This window comes from Ciconia boyciana, chromosome 8, assembly GCF_034638445.1.
Source record: "Ciconia boyciana chromosome 8, ASM3463844v1, whole genome shotgun sequence".
Taxonomy (NCBI): domain Eukaryota; kingdom Metazoa; phylum Chordata; class Aves; order Ciconiiformes; family Ciconiidae; genus Ciconia; species Ciconia boyciana.
The window spans coordinates 44,036,016-44,062,406 of record NC_132941.1 but is presented as its reverse complement, the minus strand read 5'-3'; the positions used below and the strand labels follow the sequence as shown (position 1 = coordinate 44,062,406).

The 26,391-nt window shown below is 39.6% G+C and overlaps 1 protein-coding gene across 2 annotated transcripts; it reads left to right on the top strand.

Annotated features, from left to right (window-relative positions):
- Window positions 1-116: 116 nt before the first annotated feature.
- On the top strand, window positions 117-26,025 carry HELLS (helicase, lymphoid specific). Of its 2 annotated transcripts, none has more exons than XM_072869302.1 (22): window positions 117-474; window positions 862-983; window positions 4,593-4,715; window positions 6,098-6,157; window positions 6,646-6,682; window positions 6,780-6,844; window positions 7,320-7,361; window positions 8,155-8,379; window positions 9,851-10,033; window positions 10,295-10,438; window positions 11,063-11,259; window positions 11,945-12,041; window positions 12,991-13,152; window positions 13,669-13,811; window positions 15,435-15,573; window positions 17,013-17,096; window positions 17,202-17,321; window positions 19,108-19,224; window positions 20,165-20,324; window positions 23,458-23,554; window positions 23,772-23,848; window positions 25,472-26,025. In XM_072869302.1, exons 2-22 carry the CDS (start codon window positions 879-881, stop codon window positions 25,567-25,569), a joined length of 2,475 nt encoding a protein of 824 aa, XP_072725403.1. In that variant the 5' UTR covers window positions 117-474; window positions 862-878; the 3' UTR covers window positions 25,570-26,025. The 2 variants fall into 2 exon arrangements, with proteins under 2 accessions (XP_072725403.1, XP_072725402.1); XM_072869301.1 differs by lacking the exon at window positions 117-474 and adding an exon at window positions 621-781.
- Window positions 26,026-26,391: the final 366 nt, after the last annotated feature.

The following is a 26,391-nucleotide window of genomic DNA, read 5'->3' as shown; positions in this document are numbered from 1 at the left end:
ATCCGTTGAGGGCAGTACAGCTCTCACTCGGGTTTTAAGCGTTCCTCTGCCCTCTCGTGGCACAACTCAGAAGCGTTCAAGTAAACGTTTAGGGCCTTGCACTAATGGCGATCATCAGCCCTTGCCATGCCCGCACTCTCTAGGTGGAGATCCAGAGATCTGTACCGGTGCCGCTCCTGCTGGCAGAAGGACGCAGGACGACAAAGCCCAAGCAGTGTCATCACGCTGTGCCTGGCCGGCGGCTGCTGACGGTACCGGCCTGCGGCGGCTCTTTCAGGCAGGGCCGTACACCACCGGGCCAGAAGCACGGCTTAACTGAAACGTCACCGCCAGCGCGGCCGAGGCCCCGCAGGCCCAGGGCTCGCTGCAGCCTGTGGAGCCCCCACGCTGGACAGGAAGGCCCAAGAGCGCTTCAGCGCTGCGGCCCGGCGCGGGGCACCGACGAGCAGGGGCGGACCCGAGGAGCTGCCCGGGGTAACAGCGGCGCGGCGGGCAGGGGAGCGGAACGACGCCCGGATGTGCCAGGAGCCAAGATGGCCTCCGGGCGGGCCCGAGAGGGGGCGGGGCGAGCGACCTCGCGAGGGCGCCGCCGCCTCTCGCGCGGCTTGGGCAGCGCGCGGTTTTTGGTCTCGCGAGGCGGGCGGGCGGCGCGCGGTGAGGCAGCGAGCGCGGGAGTTCGGTGGGGCGTGCTGGACGGCGGTGGCCGCGCGTGCCGCACCGCCTCGCGCCCAACGGCCCCGGCGCGCGGCCATGCCGGCCCAGAACACGGCGAGCAGCGGCGGTGAGAGCCCGGGGTGGCGGCGGGCGGGGGGGGACGGCGGCGGCCATGGGCCCCCGCGGTTAACCGTGCCCTCGTTGCAGAACCGCTGGGAGCGGAGATGGGGGAGCAGGCGGAGGCGGCGGTGATCACGCCGGCCATGCTGAAGGAGGAGGAGCAGCTGGAGGCGGCGGGGCTGGAGAAGGAGCGGCAGATGCTGGAGAAGGTGAGGCGCGGCCCGGGGGCGGCGAGCCCTCGCACGGCAGCTGGGGCTGCCCCGCGGAGGGGGGCTTCCCCCCGGGCGGTTGGGTTTGGGTCTGAGCGCCGTGCCCCCGCGGCGGTAGTCCGCTCGGCGGTGGCTTGTGGGCCGGGGCCGGGTGTCGTGCAGCTCCTTTGATTTCAAAACAAACAAACGTGAGAGGCTGGTAAAGATCCGGGCGGTGGCTGTGATTCACAAGCGCCTTTGATCATCCGTGGGAGCCTTTTTTTTTCATTTTGAAGGCTAACGGTGGACGCTTGCAGTCAGCAAGAAGCTTACCGCATTTTATACTCACATAAGTTTGCAATGAGGAGATTACACCGCTTTACTTCTGTCGTTCCGAGCCTAGAAATCTAAGGTCATGCCTTTAGAGTAAGCTAATTTCAGAAAGGGTAGTAAGTTCACATTCTTCTGAATTTCTATCTGAAATATTAAAGGCAAGACTTTTTTTTTGCGTTTTCTCTATATGTACACAACGCTGGTTTTTCTCTTTTTGCTCCTTATTTTATTAAAAAACCCCACCAAAAAAACGGCCTGATTAGAGCTCTGCAGGATGCTTCTATAAATACCGTTTATCCTTTCCAGAAATAGGCCCGGCTATGCGTTTCTGTTGGTAGCAGGTATAGTTTAAGCAGCTGTTGTCACTGGCAGCTCATTCTCTTTGCAGTGGTGTTTGAAGGCCGCAAATGAACTGCATCAAGGAAGTAGCCTAGGTTAAAAAGCCAAAAAGGATCAGTTTTATGCCAGTCGCTTTCCTGGTCTGCTCTTCCCTGCACGCAGTTGTGCAGGCACCCCTAAGCTGAGGGGAGCAGGAGCTGCTTGAGCTGGCATTGCTGCCAGGAGAAACATACGTGCAGTCGTCCTGAGAGTTGATGTTTGGTTTGTGTACTTCTGTTTGCTTATGTTGCAGGAAATGTAGCCTGCTTGAGGGAAATGATACATCACTAACACAAATGACATAATCATTACTACATTTCATTTCTCTCTTGCTGTGAATGTTTTCGAATGTTGATACTAAGATTTGGTTGATATTAACCAGTCTGTTTTGGAAAGAGAACATGAAAGTGTGATGCTTCTAGACTTGTGCTGATACAAATTATCAAGGTATCAGAATGCTATATAAAGTATTGTATTTCAGGCATAAGGAAATATAAGCTTGAAAGATCTCTTCTCTTAAATGCTCTTTTGGGAATTGTGTTCTAAAGAGCTGATGCTGTGACTCAAAATACTTGAGAAATCAGTGTTTGGTTTTTTTCCTGTCTTTCAGAGTGCTCTTATTTTCCCCTTTTCTGTTAATTACATAGTTTTGTATTCAGCCCACAGGAGACTGATGTCTTAAAAATTGAAGCATTATTCTAAAGGCATGAAAAATACAATTTCTAAGGCCTGGAACTAATTTTAGTTACTCTTTGTCTTTTCACTAAGAAAAGTTGTAATTTATAAAGGTATGTTTTTAGGCTGCAGGATTTTGTGATACTGTAGTTGGAAAATAATACTTTATTCTCCCAGAAGTCTCATAATCTTTCTTGCAAACAATAAGTGATGATAGAGCCTGTCTGAACTTCTCTTCAGGTATTCATTGATAAGACTTAGAACTAAAAATTTGGAGGCAATGCTTTTGGAGGGTAAGGAGGAAACCCCTGTAGAGCAAGTTATCTCATTGCACGGGAAGTATTGAGAAAAGGACTTAGAATTTAACTTCTTTCACAACCAACCACTTCTGTAACAATGCTATAATGTGATAGGGCTGGGTGTTTTTGTGTTCTCTCCATTTCTTGAGAATCCACAGAGCTTACCTCTAGCAAGGGTGTTACTCCAATGTCCTGTGTGCTTCTATCATGCTTTCTCTGTGCAATCTGGGGCCAGTCAGACCAAGGGAAGTTACTCATGTCCTTAAACCCAGGCTTACCAGCATCTTGGGGGCAGTTGATGTTCTTGAAGCTTCTGGGTTTTTTATGCTTGTCGCTTTGGCAAACCCCCTGCCAGGTGATTTCTACAGCAGTTTAACAAAAGAGTCACTTGCTCTTTCTGTGGGCTGATGGCAAAATACCACTATGCAAATATATAAGAATGTAGAATGATGAAAGAGTGGCAATTTTTTTACCTTTTCAGTCAAAAAGGGAGGAAAAACCCACTTTGTTGAGGCTTGAAGATTGAGTCAAAGGACAAAGTGGAGAAATCATAAGAGTTCAATGCTGTTCATAATCTTTGAGTTTTCTTTTTTTTTTTCCCTTGAAATTTTCACACTTGGTCAAGGGAACAGTCCTTCAGATTGACCAATTAATGGAAGGATGCTGTGTTCACTCCAATAAAAAGTGAGCAATAGCAATTTGCTGAATGAAGTAGTTTAGTTTTAATTATATTCTGTCTTGGCATTGCCATCAAGGGTTGATCTTTCTGAGCCCAGGTGCTTTTCATCTGAAGGAAAAAACCTGGATTGGGGAGAGCAGAAGCAAATAAAAATTGTATGGAGAATCATGAGAAGGCAATCTCTTCCCCCAAAGAACTTGTCAAGATAGATCTTCTTCTCATAAAAGAATACGGTGGTAGCTACCTGATAAGAAGGACATGGAGTACTGTTTGTGGAAAATAAAGGTGTGATTTCTGGGGGAGAAAAACATGCTCCCCGTTCTCTGTGTCACAGTTTGTCCCGTGATTCAGCTAATATTCTTTTTCCCTGCCTGTTAGTCTATTTAGTTTCAGAAAATTCCCTTGCCTTTCTGTCTTAGCATGCCCTTCCCCCAGTGTTTCTTCTGAGGGCAATGGCATAGATAAGCATCTTGTAAAGCTCTGCATCTTGCCTTTCTGGGATTTCTCTTGGAGATGCTAATTTGTACCATTTCACTTGTTTGATATCTCAATCTAACAGGCAATGGTAGATGAATGCAGAGGGGTGAACGTTTTTTTACTTTTTGGGGGAGTCTTGATCTGACTTTTAAAGAGTAATTTGCAAACTTTTAAAAGCACAGCCTTGACTAATTCAACAGAAGTTACTTTTAAAAGCATGTGTGGATTTTGTAAGCAAAGCAAGCAGAAGTTACTCTTTCCACACTGGGAATTGACTTGACCTCTGTAAATTGGGCATTATGGTTTTGTAGCTGTCTATCTTGTTCAGAATGAAAAACTGTACCTTTGTGCAAATGGCACATAGAGGAGTCCCAACTAATACTTGGGAAACTGTGCTGAATTTTGCCAGGTAGAGGGGTGTTTTCCTCCCACATTTTGCAGGCTGCAAATAAACTTACATTTCATTTTGCTCTGAATCTATAAATTGGAGTTGAGGCAACTTTGAGTCCTTGAATGCCTTGTGATACTGCACTGGAAGCATGTGTGTTGCAGAGCTCTGTTTACATATGCCAGTGAATGCAACCCTCAGTTACTTTCATCTTACAGCACTTCAAAGGTACATATGAGTCCATACAGTTGTGAATCATAGATGTATGATGACTGGAAGGGAAAGTTTGTGTGTGTGTGTGTGAGACAATTGTAGTTATCCTGTAGAAGAACTCTTCATTATATTAAAAGCATTAACTCTGAAGCATCTATAAATACTTGATATCTCTTTGTGTTGGCCAGGCTCGCACTTCTTGGGACAGGGAGTCAAGTGAAATGCGCTATAAGAGGCTTCAACATTTGCTTGAGAAAAGCAACATCTATTCTAAATTCTTGCTAACCAAAATGGAACAGCAGCAACTGGAGGTAGGTGTATTTGTGTCTGCAGTGGGGATTCTTAAGATGGGCTGCCATCTGTTTGGGATTTTTTTGCCATCTGGCTGTTTGAACTGAAGTAAAAATGCTGTTAAAATTGCAATAATAACATGAAAATCTGCTGGAACTACTGCCCAGGAATGAAGTGGTGCTTTACATAATATTCAGAATTTGTTCTACAAATTAATAGATAAATCAGACTGGAAAGAGCATGAATTATAACTTAAAATCACAGTGTAAAGGTGGCGCCCATATCTTTACAATTCTTCTGTTGGCCTGAGTGCTAGGAAGAGAAAATAAATATTTGAAATAAGAAACAAAGTTTAAGGGAGCTAGAGAACCTGGAGGGAGGATAGGGGATGCAAAGAATTGACAAGAAGGAGGTTGTGCAGCCTATTTGTGTTAATTACTGAAGACTGAGGATGAGGTGTGTCTTCAGGATGCTAATGTGCGCCTCCCTCAAACAAACTTATAAATTAGAGTGATCTGAGGCCATGGTGTTCCCAAACAAGAGCTTCCATAAAATGATTTGATGTGGTTTGTTTTTTTTAATCCATGGGCTGCTGAGTTCATATCTAGCTTTATCTTGACTTTCTTAACTGTCTTTATGGCCAAGCTTTCTTTATGGACAAGCTTGTAAGAGTTTATGCTTGAGAGAGAGGGAGAATCTTGGGAAAAGATTCAGGGCAATAACACTCTCAGAATAGTGACACTGACAGACTGCAGGAACCTCCTTTCTAAAATACTTTTCTAGTTTAACTGTCAGCTCAAATTAATGGTTATTGCATTGATAGAATGCATGTTTCGGTACTAAGTCTTGCTCCGTCTGATAAATACCAAGGTCTCTTACCTCTTTGTCCAGGGTTCTTTTGCTTTCAGCTAGTATAAATAGTAGATGGAATGAAAATCTTAAATTCTTCAAGCCATGAAAGTGCTTCTTCCTTAAAGGCATTGTAGGCTACTTGCATTGCTTTCTGTTCCGCAATGAACACAAGTGGTAATACGTAGAAGTTAAAGGAGCGCTGCATACATGGGAAACTCACTGTAATAGATGTGATCTTAAGGAGTTTGCAGTTGGGAATATTTTTGTTGGAGTCTTTCTAAATTACTGTATTTAAGCATTTAAAGTATTTACTGACAAGCAATTCAGAGCAGTTGCACTATCTTGTCCAAGTTTTGCTTTATCGTTTTAAACTATGTCGGAATAGAGGCTTTTAGTGAGATTACAGAAACAAAGTCTGTGGAGTGCACAGAACTCTACATTACCAATGTAATCTATGCGTGTTATCACTTCTATAATGGATAGTTCTCTTGTGGGTGTTATTGAAAGGTAAGAAACATGTGAGTGGTTTGGTTTGTTTTTTTTTTTTTAGGAACAGAGGAGGAAAGAGAAATTAGAAAAAAAGAGAGAGATGATGTTAAAATCTGCCAAGGTAAGATTAACTAGCTATTTTATGCAGCTTTCTGAATGAAAGTCTGACAAATTACAATGTCAATTTTGATCAAGGTAGGTAAACTAAATAAGTTAGATAGCCAGTATTTGACTTGCAGGATCTATCTAGTATACCATATTTATTTTAACCATAAGACTGTTTAAAAGTGCTTAAAAATTGCATACCGTGACAGTCATCTTAAGGAGATGTTTCTGACTAATTTATACTAAAGAAAATGGTTTGAATTTGTCTTGAGGAGGTTTTTTGTTTTAGCAATGATTGTTTATTCAGCCAAGATACTGAATTAAGTAATGAAAAAGATAGGCAGGAACTTTTTTTTTGCTGTATTTTTAAAAAATGGTTAATAGTAAGTGTGTTTCAAGAAGCTTTCAAAGGCAATGGTTTGAGGCTGATTATATCTTTTTACCTGTGTCATGATAGTTAGAGATGCATAAGATGATGAACCTCTTCCTATGTTTATTTTCTAGGGTCAAAATCCAGTTGATGGCAAAGAGGAAAAATCAGGTAATGTATTAGGCTTTGCCTTTTGTTAGTACAGGCAATGTGTTTTTAGCTTCTTTAATGTTTGATGTGTTGTATAAACTCAAATGTTATCTTATAGGTGCAAAAAAGAAGAGAGGGAGAGAAGATGGGACATACAACATCTCAGAAATTATGTCCAAAGAGGTAGGCCATAGCTATAAATAGGCTTGTCTGGATTTTTGCAGCACAAATTTTAACTCGTGAGGCAATCGCTGTGTGACATATGTATTTGAGAGCAATGCATTCTCGTACATTGTTATCAGAGATTATCAGCCAACAGTAGTCTGTCTGTAATGTATGACTTTTCTAACAAAGATCTATGTAACAAGCAGTGTTGTCAGACCTGTAGAATTCAGATGCCTTTTCTTTTTTTAAGTCTTTGAGGAGGCAAGCTGTGAAGAGACTACATTGCCAGTTGAATTTTCAGTTACCCTTTGTAATTGGAATGCGTTCTCTGGTGTGTGGCCTTGTTTAGAGTCACTTGTATGATTAATGATGTTGTATGGAAAGCTTTTTAAAGTATGTCTAGGTTCTTCAATTAAAAGATCTCATGAAATACAAATTGTAGCAGCCTTTAAGGTTGAAAAGCATATAAACATAGTTTTTTCTTTGTTTCCAGGAAATATTATCAGTGGCAAAAAAAAGTAAAGTGGAAAATCAGGTATGTTGGCACATGTTATTGCAGTTTAAGTGTGTTAAGCCCAAAGGGAAGGAAGGCTTTTTTATACTTTACAGCATATCTTTAAACTTTTCTTGTAAATAAACATATCTCTGCTAGATATTGAAGTCCTGAATTAGAAGTTTTAAAAAGTGGTGCAAGTGAATGCACTTAAATACTTATTTTCAGAAATCCGAGGTGAAAACTTCTAATTTATTTTTTTTAAACACTGAATTTGAACGTATTTATACTTGATAGAATATCTGTAGTTTCAAAAATAAAGGAAGTAGGAATTTCCTAAGAAATATTTGTGCTGGTGTGTAAGACCTTAAGACACAGTCATTTTTAAGCATTCAAGCATGGAGGTAAAAGGTGTGGTCTCTTCCGCTTCTGCTGTAGTTTACAAGCTACATGCACAGTATCAATTTCTTTCCAACGTTCTCTGGAATCCGCTTACAGAAGGAAAATAGCTGCATTAAATGCCAGCTGCTGTGAGGAAGGTTTTAAGTCTGCTTGCTTTTATGGGTAGAAAATTATAAGCCCACTTCCATTCTAAAGGAGTAAAGAATGCGTATAAGGCATTGAAATTTTGCATGTTGACATCTACCTATGTAGTAATATTAATTCTAAAAATAAATTCTACTCTTGAGTTGACAGTTACTCAAAATAAGTCTGTGTCAGGGGCTGGCTTACTTCACTGCACATTAAGACTGGTGTAAATTGGGCAAAAGTATGTCTTAGCTGGGCTTCGATGTGCATTCCACTTGTCACATGTTCCTTGAACTTCCCTCTATAGGATGAAAGCTCTTCTGACAACCTGTGTCCAGAAGACCTGCAGAAAAATGGAGACTCAAATAGCGTCATTAAGGATAGATTGTGTCAGGCTGTACGACACAGTGCCAAGCAATTCCTTGATCCAGTACGGAAATTTAATGGACAACCAGTGCCTTTTCAGCAGCCAAAGATTTTTACTGGAGGTGTAATGAGGTGGTACCAAGTGGAAGGCATGGAGTGGCTAAGGGTATGGAGCGATTGTTGATGAAATTGAATCTGTTGCTGATTGGAAACAGAAATGGAGGGGAAGAGACACTAGAATTCTGCGATCATAGTTGGTACAGGGAAGGTGAAGAAGAGAGAGACAGTCATGATACGAGAATCTGGTGTTACGAAAAAGTTGTCAAGCAGCAGATATAATGTTTCAGCATGGGGAGGATATTTATGTTTGTAAACGTTTCTTTAGACTTTCTGGTTGGTGTTCGCCATCTTCCGTTTCTCCGTGTATTTTCTTGTTCAACTCAACTGTCTTTTCAGCCTCTCCTTACAAACACTTTGTGAAAGCAGAAGGACTGCATACTACTAAGGGACAGTCTTACTATTTTTCTCTCTCAAGGGCTTGAATACCTAGTCCATAGGTGTTTAAAGACCCACTACCTTGCAGGCCTGACATGGATGAGTTTTCCATTCTCTGCATCTTGGAATCTTAACTAGTAATACTGACACAGTGTTTTAAAAATGTTTTATCTTTAGCCTTTGAAATAAAAAACTAAAGAAACTTGCCATTAAAATGGCCCACATACATATTTAACTTCCACCCATTTTTTGCTTGCAAGCCAAATTAGAACAACTTTGCTTTTTAATTATCAGAGCCAGGCAGAACTAATTATCATTCTGCTACTGATCTCATATTTCCCTTAGGTTTTTTCTTTCTTTTTTTCTTCCTCACAAGCATATGTATCTTGTTTTAACAGGCTTAGGCTGATCTCAAAAGTGAGTGCCACTAAACTCGCTCATCCTGTTCTGTCACTGGGAAGTGTGTAGGGAAGACAGGCCTGTTCTGGGAGGGGAAAAAACAGCTTCCTTGGGCCCTCAGTTATAATAACCTTATGAATCTTTATGAATAGTAGATAGAGTAGGCAAAGAACACTTCTGTGTCTGTCTTTCTGTTCTTTTGTGAGAAGTTGCTCTGTCACTTGTCAGAATAGGCAGTGTCTGCACAAAGAACTTTTTGCTGGAGCAGTTGGCTGTGTTGGTCAGGAATTGCACCTTTTTTGTATGGTGAAGTAGCTGTGCCTGTAGCAGCTACTTGAACAGATAAAACTGAAACATCAGCATGATAACTTGGTCTTTTAGAGGAGGGGAGCTAAGGGAATTCTTTGGAGCTGGGATGAGTAAAAATTTGGGTAACGTGAGCTGTACTTGCAGTTGAAGTGCTTTTTGATATAACACTAATTTACATCCTTTCCTTTGATACTGTTCTGGTTTTTGCCTCCTAGTGAGGCACTTAATTGACTAGAAGCACATATACCTACATATGAATGTCTGGGGTTTACAAGATGCTTGTATTTATTTTCGTCACGGAGAAATCTTACTCATCTGTAATATAAAATGTGTTTAGTAGAGAGTTTCTACAGGTGTTACATTCCTAAAGATATCTATTGTTTTTAAGATGTGTTGGCTATTTTGCATTTACAGTTCTTTTTCTGTGTATGCAGATGCTTTGGGAAAATGGTATCAATGGCATTTTAGCTGATGAAATGGGGTTGGGAAAGACGATCCAGTGTATTGCAACAATAGCACTGATGGTGGAGCGAGGAGTCCCTGGTCCATTCTTAGTATGTGGTCCTTTGTCTACTCTTCCAAACTGGATGTCTGAATTCAAGAGATTTACTCCAGAGGTAAAAGAAATGAAGATTTTTCTTTTTCTTCCTTAGGTTTTAAAGAACAAATTATTTGATTCTTATTCTAATTCTTTGCCTTGAAACTTTCCCTATATAGAACATCAGTTTAATTGTAGTTGTTTATGTGATTACTACACGCTGTGCCATGATTAGCTATGTATTTACAGCCTTCTTGTAACAAAGCTAATTATCTCTACTATCTTCTGTTTAGGTTTAAATGAGCTTAGTTCACCTGACTTCTAAACCTCTTTTTTTCAGATTCCACTAATGCTTTATCATGGAGCTCAGCAGGAACGTCGTAAACTGGTTCGTAAAATTCACGGGCGACAAGGATCACTGCAAATCCATCCTGTGGTCATTACTTCCTTTGAAATAGCAATGCGAGACAGAAATGCCCTGCAGGTATCTTAAGTTTTCCTGAAAGCGCTAGGACGGGTGGAATGCCTCATCACTCATAGCAATGCTTTTGAATATAGTGGGGGGGAAAAAAAACAAAACAAAACAAAAAAAACCCCCCCGCATGCTGCCTGTACAACGAGTGTCATACTGTAGCATTTATATTGGCATTCACTTCTGTTTCCTTGGTAGCAGTGGCTCTGGAATTTTATGCTTAAGAAGCTCTTCAAACAGAACACTATCCAAAGAGTGAAGTAAGCAGATAGTTACAGCATACCTACTCTTTTCATTACCTCTCTGTAGATGATGGTGAAGGAGGCTTGGAGTAAAAGTTAAACTTAATGTATAAATATCATGGTTACATCAGAATGGTTGTTTCAGCGAGATGAGTTTTTTGTAGAAGTTTTATTGTAATCACCTAAGCTTTCTAAATGCAGTCACCGTGAAGGAGATGCATGGCATTAACTGTTTGGACTTAGCTCTTCTAGTCTGCCAAAGTGAGAAACAGCAGTAAATAGAATCTTTGTAACGGGTAGTATCAGTCAGTCTTATTAGTGCTGCTTATCTCATCTGGCACATGTTTTGATGGAGTAAAGCTAAGATTTACTGAAGTATCCTTTCTTTTTGTAGCACTGCTTCTGGAAATACCTGATAGTAGATGAAGGTCACAGGATTAAAAATATGAACTGCCGCCTTATCAGAGAATTGAAAAGATTTAATGCGGACAATAAACTCCTGTTGACTGGCACTCCCCTGCAAAACAACTTGGCAGAGCTTTGGTCATTGCTTAACTTCCTGTTGCCAGATGTGTTTGATGATTTGAAAAGGTAGGTTGCAATCTGATGGTGGAAACTATTCCCCTTTGTTCTGTTTGGGCATTATTGTGACTCTTTAATAACTAAACTTGTATCAGCCATGTGAAAAGCTATTTTATGGTATGGTAATTTGGTATGATTATTTGGTGGTAAAGGCTTTGAAATGTGTTTTGCCTTCACACTTAGTTGTTTCAGAAACTAAGGAAGTAATTGTCAGCTCTGTGGATAGTGGAAGCTCAACTCAGAGCTAAGATACGAGCATTTGGGGGGAGAGATGTTTGTCTAATCATAAGTGCCTGGTGCTGCTTGAGATTCTCTGAGGTGCTGGAGAAAGCTGTGTGAGGCTGGCAGATCCATGAGAGACGGATCCTTTTCTGAAGCAGTAGGTGGTCAAGTGGAATAACGTTGCCAAAACAATCTAGACTAATTTTGGAAAAAGATATAGACTAGATTGAATATAATAGATCATAGGGAGTATTCCAACTAATACAAGTATTTTTAGCAATCACTTAAAACCTCAAGCATCTGAATTGACATGTATATTTCAGAAATACCTCCTGTTCACCCTCTATTCATGATGGATATTAGTGCTTTGTTTTTCTTAAATCACAGGATAAGAGAAGGATAGTATACTTAAATAATGAAGAATAATAGCTATAAAGTAAGCTATTCCTTTTTTTTTGCTTTGTTTTGATAGCTTTGAATCCTGGTTTGATATTACCAGCATTACAGAAACTGCCGAAGATATTATTGCTAAAGAAAGGGAGCAAAACATCTTGCATATGCTGCATCAGGTTTTCACTTATTCTTTGTGTTGTCTTTTTCATGGTTTATTTCTAACGTTGACCGTTATTATGAAGTGTGTCAATCTTGTTTGTGGAGCTGAATTCTTGGCCTGAGGCTTTTATTGTGGCACTTCTGGACTTCCTTAGACTTGTGAGGTGTTAGGGTTTTTTTCAATCTTTACAGCACTTATAAATGCTGAAAGGAACAATATACCTCTTTTGATAATGACTCATTTTTATTCTTGGAACTGAATTGAGTTTAGTCAAACTTTATTGCAGTTGCTTGCTTCTGTTTGCCAAAAGATTTAATTAGTGTATTTATTTTGTTGAAAGATAACTTTGAGGGAATTTATGTAACTTTTAGGCATGGAACAGAATACCTTTTGACAAACTAGTTGTATAATGTGCCTGTCTTCAAAACCAAACTAACACTCAAACCCTTTTTTTTTTAAGGGGGGGGTGTGTGGAAGTAAAAGCTTACAGAACTATAATTTTCCCATCATAAGCTGATGGTGAGAGATACAAATTCTATCTTCTAGATATAATTGTTGATGACAACTTATTATTTATTTCGGTTAAAGGTTTGGGGCTTTCCTGGAATAACTTGATTTAAGAAATATAACAATCAAAATGAGCTGTTTCATAATAAAATTACTTTCAGTTAATGAAAATTATTTGAAAGGTCTGTAATGTAGTTACTACTGCACCCTTATTAAACACTTCAAAATTTTTCAAATGTCAATGGACATGTTTGAACACATGTATTACCAGCATGTGTGTAAAAGTTTTGGAGTAGGCATCCATATTAAAAAATGAAATATGGAACTCTGCAAATTAACTCCCTTGCTTTAAATTGTCAAAATAGCATTATATCAGTACACCTGTTTGTGTGGGGGTTTTTTTAACTAGTTCTGTTGAGAGCTTTGAGTAATTGTAACACATCTGCTCAACATTTCAGATTCTGACACCTTTCTTACTGAGAAGACTGAAATCCGATGTTGCTCTTGAGGTTCCTCCTAAACGAGAAGTTGTGGTATATGCACCGCTGGCAAAGAAGCAAGAAACTTTCTATACTGCTATTGTAAATCGCACCATTAGGAAACTGCTTGGAAATAATGAGGTATCTACTGATATGGATGTTAGAAATGTGCTTGCTATTAATGGTTTGTAGGCAAAAACACATTGGTATTGCTTCATTACCATTGTAACTAAACCCACTCTTTGCTTAAATTTTTAGTCTGATCCTTTTGTTATCTGTTTCAATGGCAATTACTGTGACTGGCCTTAGTGGGCACAGAACTAATACAATATGAGTGTAAATATGTTCTTGATTACTTGTAGCTAGGAGGAAAAAGAAGACAGTTTTCATAGAGTTGACAGTTTCTGCTGTAAAATCAGTAAGGTACGAATGCAGCTTTTAAAAATCAAGCAAAAGCTTTCAAAATCTACAATTATAGACCTTTAAAATTTGGGCTGCATTTTCTATTTAACAAAACTTAGAGCTGCTGAGTCTAAGTATGCATTGCATGATGCATATCACTGAGACCTCTTTTCAGTATTGAGAATTCTAGGGTCAGCATAGGCCTTTGAATCTGAAGTGATCTGCTGTTGATGGCAACGCTATAATTTCCCACAGGAAGAAGTAGTTGAGTTGAGTCCTACAGGCCGACCAAAACGCCGTAGTCGGAAACTGGTTGATTATTGTGAAGAACATAATGGTTCACCTGACGACTTGGAAAAATTGATCAGCAAAATGCAAGAGGAAGTAGAAAAAGAGAGGTGCCTGCCCTAAAAGATTCTATTATTATTATTATTATTATTATTATTATTATTATTATACTGAGTATCTCCCTCATAGTTTGCTTCCAGAGCTTTGCTTATTCAAATTGATCAAGAGGAATGGCATGTTGTAATTCACTGTCCTTGTAGCTTTATGATTTGTTTCTTTGTTTTTACCTAATATTTGCTGGGCCATGATAGGAATGATTAGGTTGTACCATCACTCACTGGAACTCATTAGAGTTATAGTTAACTACAAGACATTTACTCCTAGACCTGTGGCCTTTGCAGGATCTAGCAATAAAATTGCTTCTTGAGTCCCTGTTTTCATTAGTCACAGTCTTATGTAGGTCCTGTGACGATGGTGCTATTGATAATCCATAAAGAGCTAAAATATTCTAGTGTGAAATGTAATTCCTTTGGGCTGTTAAAACATTTTGGTAGTGAAGAACTGTGGCTTCACCAAAGCCTCAAGGTCTAAGATGGTGTTGGGTGCCAGTCAGGGAAGAACGGCTTCATCTTATTTGGTAGTTGAAATTTCATTGTAATAGCTTAGGTCCTGGCTACAGCTAGCCATGAGGACAAAGAGCTGAAGAGCTTGACTTCTTTGCTGGGCTTTGCAAGGTTCAGGTAAACCTTTTGTCTCCAATGTCCAATTATGTTCACAGGTATATCATTGTCTCAAAGAGAGGACAAGGGATAATGCTGGTGTGCTAACTACAGTTAACTCCTAGGTTTTTGCAGAATTACTCTGAAATACTTGAAGCAAACTTTGCCCTCAAGACTGGAGAAAAGGGAGGAGTCGTTTCCTTGCTAAATTTTGTAAAATATGTGGGCTTAAGCTGAGGCCTGGAACCCAAATGGCCAGTGTGGTTATTGCTGTTTTGGTGACAGGTATTGGTCACTTTCTGGTGATTAAGATCAGAGTTGAGGTCCAGGACTGAGGGAGCTGAGGAATCTTGTTCATTCTTGGGTTTGGCAAGGTCTGTTGGTGGCTCTAAATTGGTTGGAAGTCCCTTGGGCATAAGGAAAACCAAGTTAATCTTCAGGGTTGAAATGTATTTATTTTGCTAGATTTTTATTGTAGTCCAGTGTACTTTGCAAGAACAGACACTTAAATATATGTTTGTATTAGTTTTATGGTATGCATGGATCCCTTATGTTGGAGACAGTACTTAGATGTGAAAGAGCTAAATAGCTGTATTCATTGTGAATCCTGCAATGTGTACGTGTGGCTGAAATGGGATAGGCAGAGAGCTGGTTTTGGAATAGCTTATGTATTGTTCTGCAGGAGATCTGATTGTTTGTTCTAGAGAAGGCTTGCTTCTGTTCCCTTTTCTGCTGGGTGACTTGCACAAGTCGTTTTTTCTACTTCTGATTACTACTGACTGCCCTTTTGTATTTTAAACCAATAATGGCAAACCCTTGCGCTTTTGGTGCCAAGTGTGGCACTGAAAGAAGTTTCATCTGGTAATAGCTTTACTAACTATGAGGGATTTTGAGGACATTTGACACAGCATGTGAATCCATTGCTTGATTTTGTTTTTATTATTTTTTTTCTCTTCAGTATCTGTATCGTAAGGTGACACTTTCTGTACTAATAAGATGATGTATCTTTTCAAGGCCAGTGGTAGAAGTGAGCATTCCTATGGATTCAGAGGTGAACCTTAAACTGCAGAATATTATGATGTTACTGAGGAAATGTTGTAATCACCCCTATCTTATTGAATATCCATTGGACCCTGCTACACAGCAATTCAAGGTACATATTTTAAAAGGATTACAAGAAAAATTATTTCAGGCATTAAAAACCAATAGGCTGTGAGCTGACGGCATTAAAGAATGACCTTTTCAATGTATTTGGCATATGGCTCCCTATTGAATTCCAGCAGTGTACTGAATCATTATTTGAAGCTTCCTGCAGCAGCAGTTGCAGAGACCAGTTCAGCCTCTGTGCCCGTTTAGCCTTTGTATAGTGTTCTTCATTATGGCAGCGCTCATCTGCTGGGAGGAGCAAAGTTACTGAATTCAAACAGTAGCTGGGTTCCATTGACTCAAGGTGTTTTAGGATCTGCCTCAAGCTCTCCTCACAAAAGTTAGTTTTCAAAACAAAAAAATGCTGACCTTGGTTAACTGTTCATGACGTAAATTGTACACGCTGCAGGAAGTGCAGTGGTAACTCTTAAGTGTGAGGTGTTGAAGGGCTGACCAAGTACAACAGTGTCATGTGCCCAAAGAATACAGCAACCTTTCTTCTCCTCAAAAGGGAAAAAATTCCAAATTTTTATCACAAAGGACAGCTGGTAGTTTAATCTACACAAAACAGTTGGCAAAATAGGAAAGTACGAAGTTATTTGAATTGAAAGAATCTTGAACAACTGGAAGTTGCATGCAAATTCTAAATGCAGGTTTGTGGGCATGTGTAGTCATGTTTCCTGTTCAGTGAGTGATAACAGATTCAGCTGCACTCGGGAGCAAGCTGTTGAAGTTTGTCAGTGTAAAGTCAGTGCATAAAAAGCAGATAGCCCAGCCTGGGTGATGAGGGGAAATTAGTTAACATGTAGAAAATGCAGACTGTTTGACAGTTGACACCACTTGAAGGAGCTAGTCCCTGCTCAGGAAAATGGATTAGGAATTATCGAGGTAGCTGCTGTACGGCTCAGACCTGAAAAGCTTCTATATCCCTGCTCTTAGCCCATAGCAAGAATTAGATCTAACAAACTCTCTTGAGCAAAAAAGGAGTCTAAGGTAGCAATGTGAAAATGTGTTCTGTGAACTTCTGTCACTTGGCTGATGTGTAGTAACTTGTTCAGCAGTGCTTCCATATATCCAGTAGGTGGAAGCCTTGTGCATCAGTTGCAAGCTGGGAAAGAAACAACAGTGTTTTTCCATGTCGAAAAATTAAAATCATCAGGGTTTCTCCTTCCAGAAATGGGATGAAAACTAATTAGTTTGGGGGTTTTTAAAATTATTTAGGCATATGAAATGGTGGGGGTTGATTTAGTTTCATCATGATTTAACTGATTCAATGTAGTTTGTGAAAATTAGTGTTGCTTCCAATCTTACAGCTTTTAGTTAAAAAGATGGTACAAGCTTGTTTCTGTGAGAACCTTTCAGACAGCTTTTGTTGGTGCTTCTGAGTCAGGGAAACCTTTGGTATCCTTCCCTCCTAATATATGATTCCCTCTCCCCTGTTCCAAGGTTGATGAAGATCTAGTAAAGAATTCAGGCAAGTTTCTACTCTTGGACCGAATGCTTCCAGAACTGAAAAAGAGAGGACATAAGGTAAAGCTAATAATCTGGGGACACACCACACCAGCCCCCCCCCCCCCATATAGTTGACTCCTTATGACCAAAAAATGGTATTAAGGAATCTTCCTGGTTTTGTAGGTCTTGTTGTTCTCGCAAATGACTATGATGCTTGACATTTTGATGGATTACTGCTATCTGAGAGACTTCAAATTTAGTCGATTGGATGGCTCTATGACCTACTCAGAGAGAGAAGAAAATGTAAGTAGATGTACATGCCCTTTGAGCCTGTTAGCAAATTCTGCTTGTTCCTGTGACACTGGAATATGATTTCATACAGCCTTTAGCCTTTAATACGCAAAAGACATCTATGTTGAAAACTGACATCCTTGCTACTGCTTTAATATCTGCTGCTCAGAAATACTGAAGCAATGAAATGTGTTACTAACCAATATCTTGGGGTATGCCTAGAATGATGGGTACTCATGTACTCTGTTGCCCAAATGTGAAGTATGTAATAGATCTAGATTGTGGCAGATGCTAATCCCAGTTTTACCCCTGCACGTATTGGTTACTAGCACCCAGGACGTGATGCCAGCATCTATGGGACCATACTGTAAGTCTAATGCTAAATAAAGGAGATTTCCAGAGAATTAGTTTTTGTACCTAGTGGGACACCTGTAACTTCAGCCTGAAATTGCATGTGGATTTGTTCCAGTGCAATCCTTTGTTCTTGTGTACTTGTAATAGTTTCAAATAAACACAGAATGCCTTGCTATTGAGGCGTGTATTTATCATGAAGAGCAGCCATGCAGGGTGGTTCTGGAAAACCACCTCTCTGAGGGTTTGCAGGGATGTAAAAGAGCAATGCATATATGGAGGAAGTACACAGGATGTATCTAGGGGATGTGCTGCAATTACTGCCTAGTCTCCAAATATTGCCCTAGTGCTTATGAAGATACGAAAAACAGTGGCAGGTGACAGATCATCTAGCTCAAATTGCACTTCCCTTTGCCTCATTTTTTTTTTTTCTGTGCCACAGCATGGCTGAGGAAAACCAAACCCCTAAACACTTAGGTTGTTACTGTTAGAGGGGATTCTTAAAGAGGAAAGGCTAACTAGCAACATGTCAGCAAGCTATAGTGACTTTTATTAAGCTGGTAAAAGTTTGTACTGCTGGCTTGCAGGGATTTTTTAGGAGTTGATTGTGTGCCTACCACAGTGTGGTATGGATGTGGATGAGAGAAATCTTCCAGGTCACCAGCTGAAGTTCAGCAAGGCTCTTCCCAGCTCCATGATTTGCTGCTGGTGCTGCAGATGCTGATGTCCAGGAGAGCCCAGAGGGTATGGGGCTTTTGGAGAGCTTGGGTAGCTGCTTCCACCTGGCAGTGGGGTGATGGTTTCTTTTTCTCTGCTGTGATCAAAGTCCTGAAAACTACTATACACTTCCAGTTTTCTACCAGCATGTGGGTGGTCAGACTAAGTAGACTAGGTTTTGACTGGTATTGCAGACCTGGTAGGGGCTGTGCTGACACTTGGAAACATCTTGCAGTGAAAGTAGGCTAGATGCTGAGTAGGAGGCCAGAAAGTTACTCTTAGTTTTGAAGTAAGAGGAGGAGGTATACAGGGTGGCTGGAAGTTATAGTCGAGTTGGCATCAGTATTTTAGATTGTTGCTTGTGTCAAGAAGTAGATATGTTTTTAGGCTCTGCCAGCTTGGACTGTGTTCACCTTGCTCATCACTGGATGGTAGGTTATGTGGAGTTGAATGTGACTTGTACCATACCTCACTATAGTAATCTCCACTCTGTGTGTTAGACAACTCATTGACTGGAATCATCAGAGAAGAAAATACAGTTGCTTCACTTCTTGGTCTTGTCCTGTCCCACATGTGTGCAATGTTTCTTAAAGCCTTAGTTTGGCCTCTGACAGTGTGTGCTGTATTTTATCTGTGTTCATCTTTTTAAACACAGGTGTCTCAAAATAAAACATTAGCTATGTTGTATTTGATCCATCTGCTGGTTTTTAATAGATGAATTCTCTTCCAGATGCGTCAATTCAATACTGACCCTGAAGTCTTCCTGTTCTTAGTGAGTACAAGAGCTGGAGGCTTGGGCATTAACTTAACTGCGGCAGACACAGTTATCATATACGATAGTGACTGGGTATGTTGACAGACTGTTAACCTAGTGATATGTGTCATAAAATGCTTTCTCTGTTGCTGGTTTCAGTAATCATTTACTAACCCATTATGGTATAGACCATTTCTGTAACTTTAATGAGGTGTTACATGAAGATAATAGTAAGTAGTGTATGCAAACATGTTATATATTAAATACGCAGCCTCATTTGAAAAGTCCTAGCTTATTGAATACAACATTAGAGTTGGTTTCTAAAACTAGCCTCTTTGCCCCTGAGTTACACCAAAAGCAGGAGGGGTTTGTCTGTTACTGTTGAAGATACATTTCCTTCTTTTGACTTACTATTTAGGTTTGAATGTAGGCAGACCTTCTACAGGTTCCCTGTTTCCAACAGCTGCCATGTTAGTACCAGCCCCTTGAATTTCCTCCCGTGGCTTGCCACGTGTTTTAGCTAGCTAGGATTCTGCTGCTCCTGTGAGTCTGGAGGCTGGAAAGGAGAGAGGTATGGAAGGAAATGACTGAGAACTTCTGGATCTTCACTTTATTTTAAGACAGCTGTGCTGTTTGCATGACTCTTCAGCTTCAGGACAGCTAAAGGAGCTTCAGAAATGGCTGAAAACATTTTTAATCCCTTTTCTTATCCTCCAACAAAAAAACCCCACAAACCTACAACTAACACCCTCAGCTAAATTTGTGGTACAAAACATGTCCATCTGTTGAAAACTGCAGCACATAGTGCAGAAGCAGTCCGAGCTAGTTGGGTTACTCTGGCTGTGCAGCTACAGCAGCAGAGCTCGTCATGGACGAGTTTTAAGAGTAGAGAGATGTAAACTTCTGTTATACCATGGCTGCCCTGCTTGTTGCTTCCGCTCTGACTCTGAGCTCACTATTGAAAATGCTGCCTGTGGTACGTCTCTTAAAAAAAGGTTAATGATGTAGCTAACTTGTTTCTTTATTTGCTCAGAACCCCCAGTCGGACTTGCAGGCCCAAGACAGGTGTCACAGAATTGGCCAGACAAAGCCGGTGGTTGTTTATCGTCTTGTGACAGCAAATACCATTGACCAGAAGATTGTGGAGAGAGCTGCTGCCAAGAGGAAGCTGGAGAAGCTGATTATCCACAAAAGTTAGTGTCTTTTATGACTTTCTGTAAGCATGTGTTGCTTCTTTAAATCTCTAGAGAGAACTCTTACTGCTCTGTTTTGTGACTGCTTAGTATTTTTTCTTAAATGCAAAAAGCTTCATCCTCCCAGCAAGTGGCTATATGGTATTACTTTTCAAAATGCATTCTTAGGCACTTTGTAGGTAACTTCTGCAGCAAATTAGAGGAAAGCACTTCTGGTATTTCTGGAATCACCATGTTATGAGTATTCCTTACTAGTAGGTAAGGAAAAAGAGGGGTGATGGGACAGTGAGCCTACCTGGAAGAAATATAGGTAAAACCAGGCAATAAGAGAGTAGAGCTCTGGGCTTGTTGGCAGCTTGTCAGCAAGATGATTGTTTGACCCAAATGTTTTTGGACTTTTAGCATCGAAAATACTGGGGGTAGATGACAAGTCTGAGTTGATTGTCTTTTAAAAATAAACTTAAATGAACCAGAATATAAATGGAAAAGCAGATTTAAATTCTTACTGCTTGCAGTTTAATTTATAACAATTCTTCATTTGGAGCAATATGCCTACCTAATGACATCTAGAGCAGTGTTTCACGATACGAAGTTTAGCAGCAGATTTTTCCATTTGCACTGGCAAGCTTGCTTGAGTAGGAAGTGTTGCTATTAAAATTGGTAAAATAAGTAGAGACTACAGAAAGTTGGGGGGTTGCTACTAAACTTGGTTGAGATTGTACAGCTCTAGGATTTGCAATCACAGTAAAAAATTTCAGCATCCTGTTTGCATCTGTCCTTCTGAATTTAAGAACAGTATGTTATAACCACAGTAGAATAGTCCTGTTTGAACAATTAACCAGTGCTGAATAGAAGTGGTCCTTGATTTTATGTGCAGAACAATGGTGATTCTTATTGTGTTCTTGATTATATAGCTGGTCATACTCAAAAGTTTTTTAGAAAGTGATTATGTTGAAGTGTGTCTTTTGGGGGTAAATTTTTCTTGTTTGGGTCCTATAGGAATCCTGCTTTGCTTCCGTAGCTTATTCTGTTTGTGCTATTTGGACAGTAGCTCCCTATAGCATTTTCCAAACACTAAGCTCACTTGAAAAATACAATTCTTGTAACCTGGTATGGACTTCTGACAATAATTAGCCTTATATTAAACTTTAAAGGAGGTTAAGAACTTCTCATAGTATATTGGGGGGGGGGGTGTTTATGATGGCATAAAGGGGCAGAAAGGCCACACCTGTAACTGTCTACTGCATAGTGCAGTGCTTGTGAAGCCTAAGCTGTGGTTTGCCTCTGGTTTTGGCTGATGTTAGCTAATCTTTATTAGATGCTTCCTTTAGCCTAGCTTTAGCCTTTTTCTTTGTAATCTGTTTGCCACTGCTGTCTTGGTATGACTGCCAGGACTGCTGTCTGACTCTTTGTAGGCATGTTAATGACCAATTTAAGTAAGAAAAAATTGGTTTTTAATTATTTGATTATGGTCCAACCTGAAGTTAAAACCAAAGTGTCAAGATGAGCACACAAAACAGAATGGGCTCTAATAGTAGATGGCTGCCATATACTAAAGTAGCAATGGGAACTGGGACTAGTTCCACTGGGAGGAAGCTAAGTGTCGAGTTGGGTCATGCCTTCAGTTTTGCAATAAGTTATCTTGCTAACTATTGGTGATTCATAGCTAAATCTTGCAGCTTAGGTAGGGGTGACCCCTCCAGGAACCTTTGGATCCACTGTGTAAATGTAAAGGTGAGGTAATGGATCCTGTTATTTTGACTATCTAAAAAAATGTTGGAACTTTGGAATTTGAGGAAGTGAATGAGGAAGGGATATTGTAAAGCTTACTTAAGTCAGGACTTTCAGTGGTGTCTAACCGTGTAGGGTGTGTGCAGTACAAGTACTGGAGCTTAAGAACTGGAATTTGTGCAAACCAGAATGCTTTTTTGGCATCAGCACCAGGTTACTCTTTCCATCTTGTGCTTCTGTTTTGTTGAAGAAAGTTGCCTAGGAAACTGTATGAGAACCAGCATGATTTTAGTTAAATTAGTAGATGTCAGACTAAGAGGAAGTGATGGACATAAACTTCTATTTAAAGTGTTAAATGCTTGATAGGGTTTTCTGTATTTTTTTCTGTGTCACTATTTCAACCCGAGACCCGTACAGTACTAACTCAATGCCGTATAGTTTGTGAAACTGAAAACGAAAAGGGAGAGGCTACATCCTGGATCCTGTGTGTCACAGCAGGAGATGTTAATGGGGAGAGAATCCTATAGCTCAGACCCCTCTGGAACTTGCATCTGATTTACACTTCACAGAGAACCAGTCAGTCCTTGGAGGGAGATGGGAAAAGGTGTGGGGAGGACTTCTGAAACCAAGACATAGGAAGGAACAGCAGTGAGTGTGATGAAAGGCATCTGTGAAGACTGATTAATAAATTGGGTACATTTGTTGATTAAAAACTGAGGAAACTTGGCACAGAACAGAAAGCCTTGCCTGTCTCCTTGAAATGTGCAAGACTGAGCTTGACTTCATCTGTGCTCAGTTTTAGTTAAGTAATAATCTCGTATAATTTTTTTTACTATTTGGGCTGACATCCAGATTTGTGTGTAGATAGGTGTTAGCATAGTCTCTTCAAGAAACCAACCTGTGTCAGGTGTATTATTTTGTCATGTCTGTCTAGTCCGTTAAACTGAGGGATGTTCTCCCTGCAAACCACGTACCTTTCACTTATTTCCTATCTTGTGGTTAATACTGCTTACTTTGTTTCAACCAGCTTACAATACAAAGGGAACAAACTTCAGCATCCACCATCTAACTTTATTTACAATGTTTTTACTGTAAGTAAACTAATGGCTTTTCTGCTCTGTGTGTGCGTGTGTGCATGTTGAATTGGTGTTTCAATCAGTTCTTCTGCATACTACAGCTAGAAGGTGAAAGGCCTGCATGTAAACTCTTCATGTACCTCTGACTTTTTTCATATTAGGCTGTTAGCGTAAGATGTGTTTACCTGAGGGCTAAAACAATGAAACATTGCATTAGTTTTGATGTGCAAGAGCAATTTGTTAGATATGTGCATCCAGCATTGATTTAACAATTTACAGAATTTGTTCCTGTCTCCTGTACTTTTTAAAATATCTCCTTTCTACAGATCAGTTTAAAGGTGGCAAATCTGGTCTAGCACAGTCAAAGAGCTGCCTGGACCCTCAGGAATTAATAGAATTACTGAAATCCAGAGACTATGAGAGGTATGCAGATTTCACTTTTTTTCTTGGACCGTGATTTTGTAACTTGCAGCTTGCAAGCAGCTGTCAATAGCTCTCTTGTCTTATTAAGTGGTATGTGGATCTTCATAATGGAAAGAATGTGCTAGGGATTCTGCTATGTGGGAAAACTGACTTGTATGCAATACTAACTGTAACGTGCTTTTATCTGTATTAAGAGAGATTATTTCTTCCTCAACAGGGAGGTTAAAGGATCTAAAGAAAAAGTAATCAGTGATAAAGATCTAGAGTTACTCTTGGATAGAAGTGATCTTATTGGTAAGTCAGAGTTTTCATCTGGGTTTTTTTCCTGTTCAACAGTAATTCGTATTTTGTAAGAGTCTTTATGTATAGAATGCTGCCATAGCTTCACTTCCCTATAGCTGTGTTGTACATCTGAAGAAGGACCCTTTGCTGACATTTCCAATGGGATTTGCTGAAGAAGAAATAACAGAACTTAAACAGAAGTATTGCAGAAAACCACATTCATGCATAGTGTGCCCTGAGCATACTGTGAATGAAAAGCATAGATTAGGAGGTGTTCTGCAAAGGAACTTTCCCTGTAAGTTCCTGTAATTGATCAAAATAGAAATTATTCTCAGAAAAGATTTATTTCAGCAGACTTGTTTAAAAACCTATTTTGATACTATCATAATTCAAAATATAGTCTAATATTTTTGGGGAAAAAAAATTGTGCTTTTCAGAGTTACCATGGCTTGTCAGTGGATCAAATATTTAAAAAGAAAAATTTTTTTTGAGGCTGTCTGCAAATTCTAGCGCTTGTTCAGGCTGAGATACTATAAAAAAACCCTTAAACTTTTCTGAGAAAGGAAAAAATTCCTGTCCAGTTCATGTAAACAGATTTAGTATGCTTTGTTTCCTTCAGCATCTTTAGGAGAGAGAAGCCTCAAAGCATAGATACAGGAAAAAAATCAGTCATTACAGAGTTTAGAAGTAAAAATGATAGCTAGCCTTAAATAAGTGTGATATGTATAGTTTGAGTAAAATAACTTTGCCTTAGGAGAACTGTTGCTATACTTAACATTTTTTCCTAGATTATCTAAAGAAATTGTTTTATAAAACTGGTTATTTCAGTTAACTGACTGCTAATGGAGAATATGATTCTTGATGCACGGATAATATGGTCTATCTCTATCTTTACAAGTTCAGGCTGTGAAACAATCTGATTTCTTCTTTCAAGTTGGAGAAGGTGCCATTTATTTTGTGTTACTAGTGTGCATCTTATTTATAATGGTTGCTTATTCTCTTTTTCCTGGGCTATGCTAAGCAAAATGAATATATTAAAATTGTCCAAAAATGTTTATACAAAGATATTAGTCTAGCATTATGTACTGAATATTTACTACAGCTAACTGCAGTTAATGCTTTAGAAACTGAAATGCCATCTCCCACCCCTGTAGGCCATAATTACTAAATTTGACATAAAGACAATACTTTTTCATTAGCTTTATATTCACTGGAAGGGCAACATAGTGATTGCAGTGCTAGGAAAACAAGATGTAGGTCTTCGAACTTTAGAAAATAATATTGCATAGCAGAGCTATAACTTTCTGTGTTTCTCCTAGTAACTTCACTAAATAGGTTTGCTGCATTCTGTTGTTTTTCTCAGAAAAACGAGGCTACTGCAGGCAGATTTTAAAACTGCTTATCTCCATTCAGATTTAGCTAGAAGTGTTGGAATTCTTTTTCTTAAAGTACACAACTGAAAAAATATCTTCGAGCACAAACTTTTAGTAGCAAACTGTTGATGGAGGAGCAAAATTATTTTTATCAACTTGCTTTCAAATCCAAACAAAAATACATACAACTTTTATGTCTGCAATAGTAAGGTTGCAGACACTTTACCTAATATTATTGATCTTTGTTTTGTTTTAATCCTAGATCAAATGAAGACCTCTGAAAAAATGAAAAAGGAAAAAATGGGTGTTTTCAAGGTCCTGGAAGAATCACCAGATTCCAATGCAGAATGTGTGTTTTAACATGCAAATATGGCCTGTAGTCTTACAGGACAAACATATGACTGACATCAGATCTTCCAGAGATGTCACTTACACAGAGTGATCCTTTATGCTGACTTTCTTTAAGGCCTTGTTCAAATCCCTCATGTTCTTTCAGTGAATTTTAACATGTTCTACAGTATAATGCAGGTGATAGTTTCATGTTGTAGCTTTGGTAGGCTCTCATCAAGAATTAAGAAAATGAGCATGTTTCACATTTGCAGCTAAGCTCTTGTGATCAGTGCAGTGGTAAAAACTGGCAAATTTGTGTAAGAAAAAAAAAATCTTCCTGTGGAAGTCCTAAACTAGTTTTTTTTATATGGTGTCAATTATGGTTTTATTTGGAAGGGGGAGAACATGTGCCTTTGTTACAGCCTATTGTGTAGCTTCTGTTTTTAACTTCTGCAAATTATTTTGATTAAATAAATGTCTGGTTTGTCCTAAAGGTGTAGGGGTTTTAGCATTGCTTCTTAAGTAAGTGAAGCTTATGTAGTGTCCATTAATGCACTCTTTCCCTACTCATTTAGTACATTAGCCAATCTCACATATTAAAAACAAAACAAAAACAAAAAAAAAACACCAAAAAACCCCCCACCAACCAACCAAAAAAACTCAAACAACCCCACCACAAAAAACAGGCAGCTTGAATGAGCCTAAAAAAACCTAAATTTTTCTGGTACAGACATTACTTCTGTATTGACTGGCTTGTCAGCTTGCATAGCTAAGGTGACCATTTGAAGCATGTGGAGGGGAACTAAGGGTACTGGAAGGGGAAAGTGCAGAATGTCTCTGGGTGTGTGTGTG

Coding starts and splice junctions, on each gene's coding strand:
- HELLS (XM_072869301.1), top strand. CDS start 751: ATGCCGGCCCAGAACACGGCGAGCAGCGGCG. Junction 17,322..19,107: donor ACTCAGAGAGAGAAGAAAAT/GTAAGTAGATGT, acceptor ATTCTCTTCCAG/ATGCGTCAATTCAATACTGA. Junction 23,555..23,771: donor AAATCCAGAGACTATGAGAG/GTATGCAGATTT, acceptor CTTCCTCAACAG/GGAGGTTAAAGGATCTAAAG.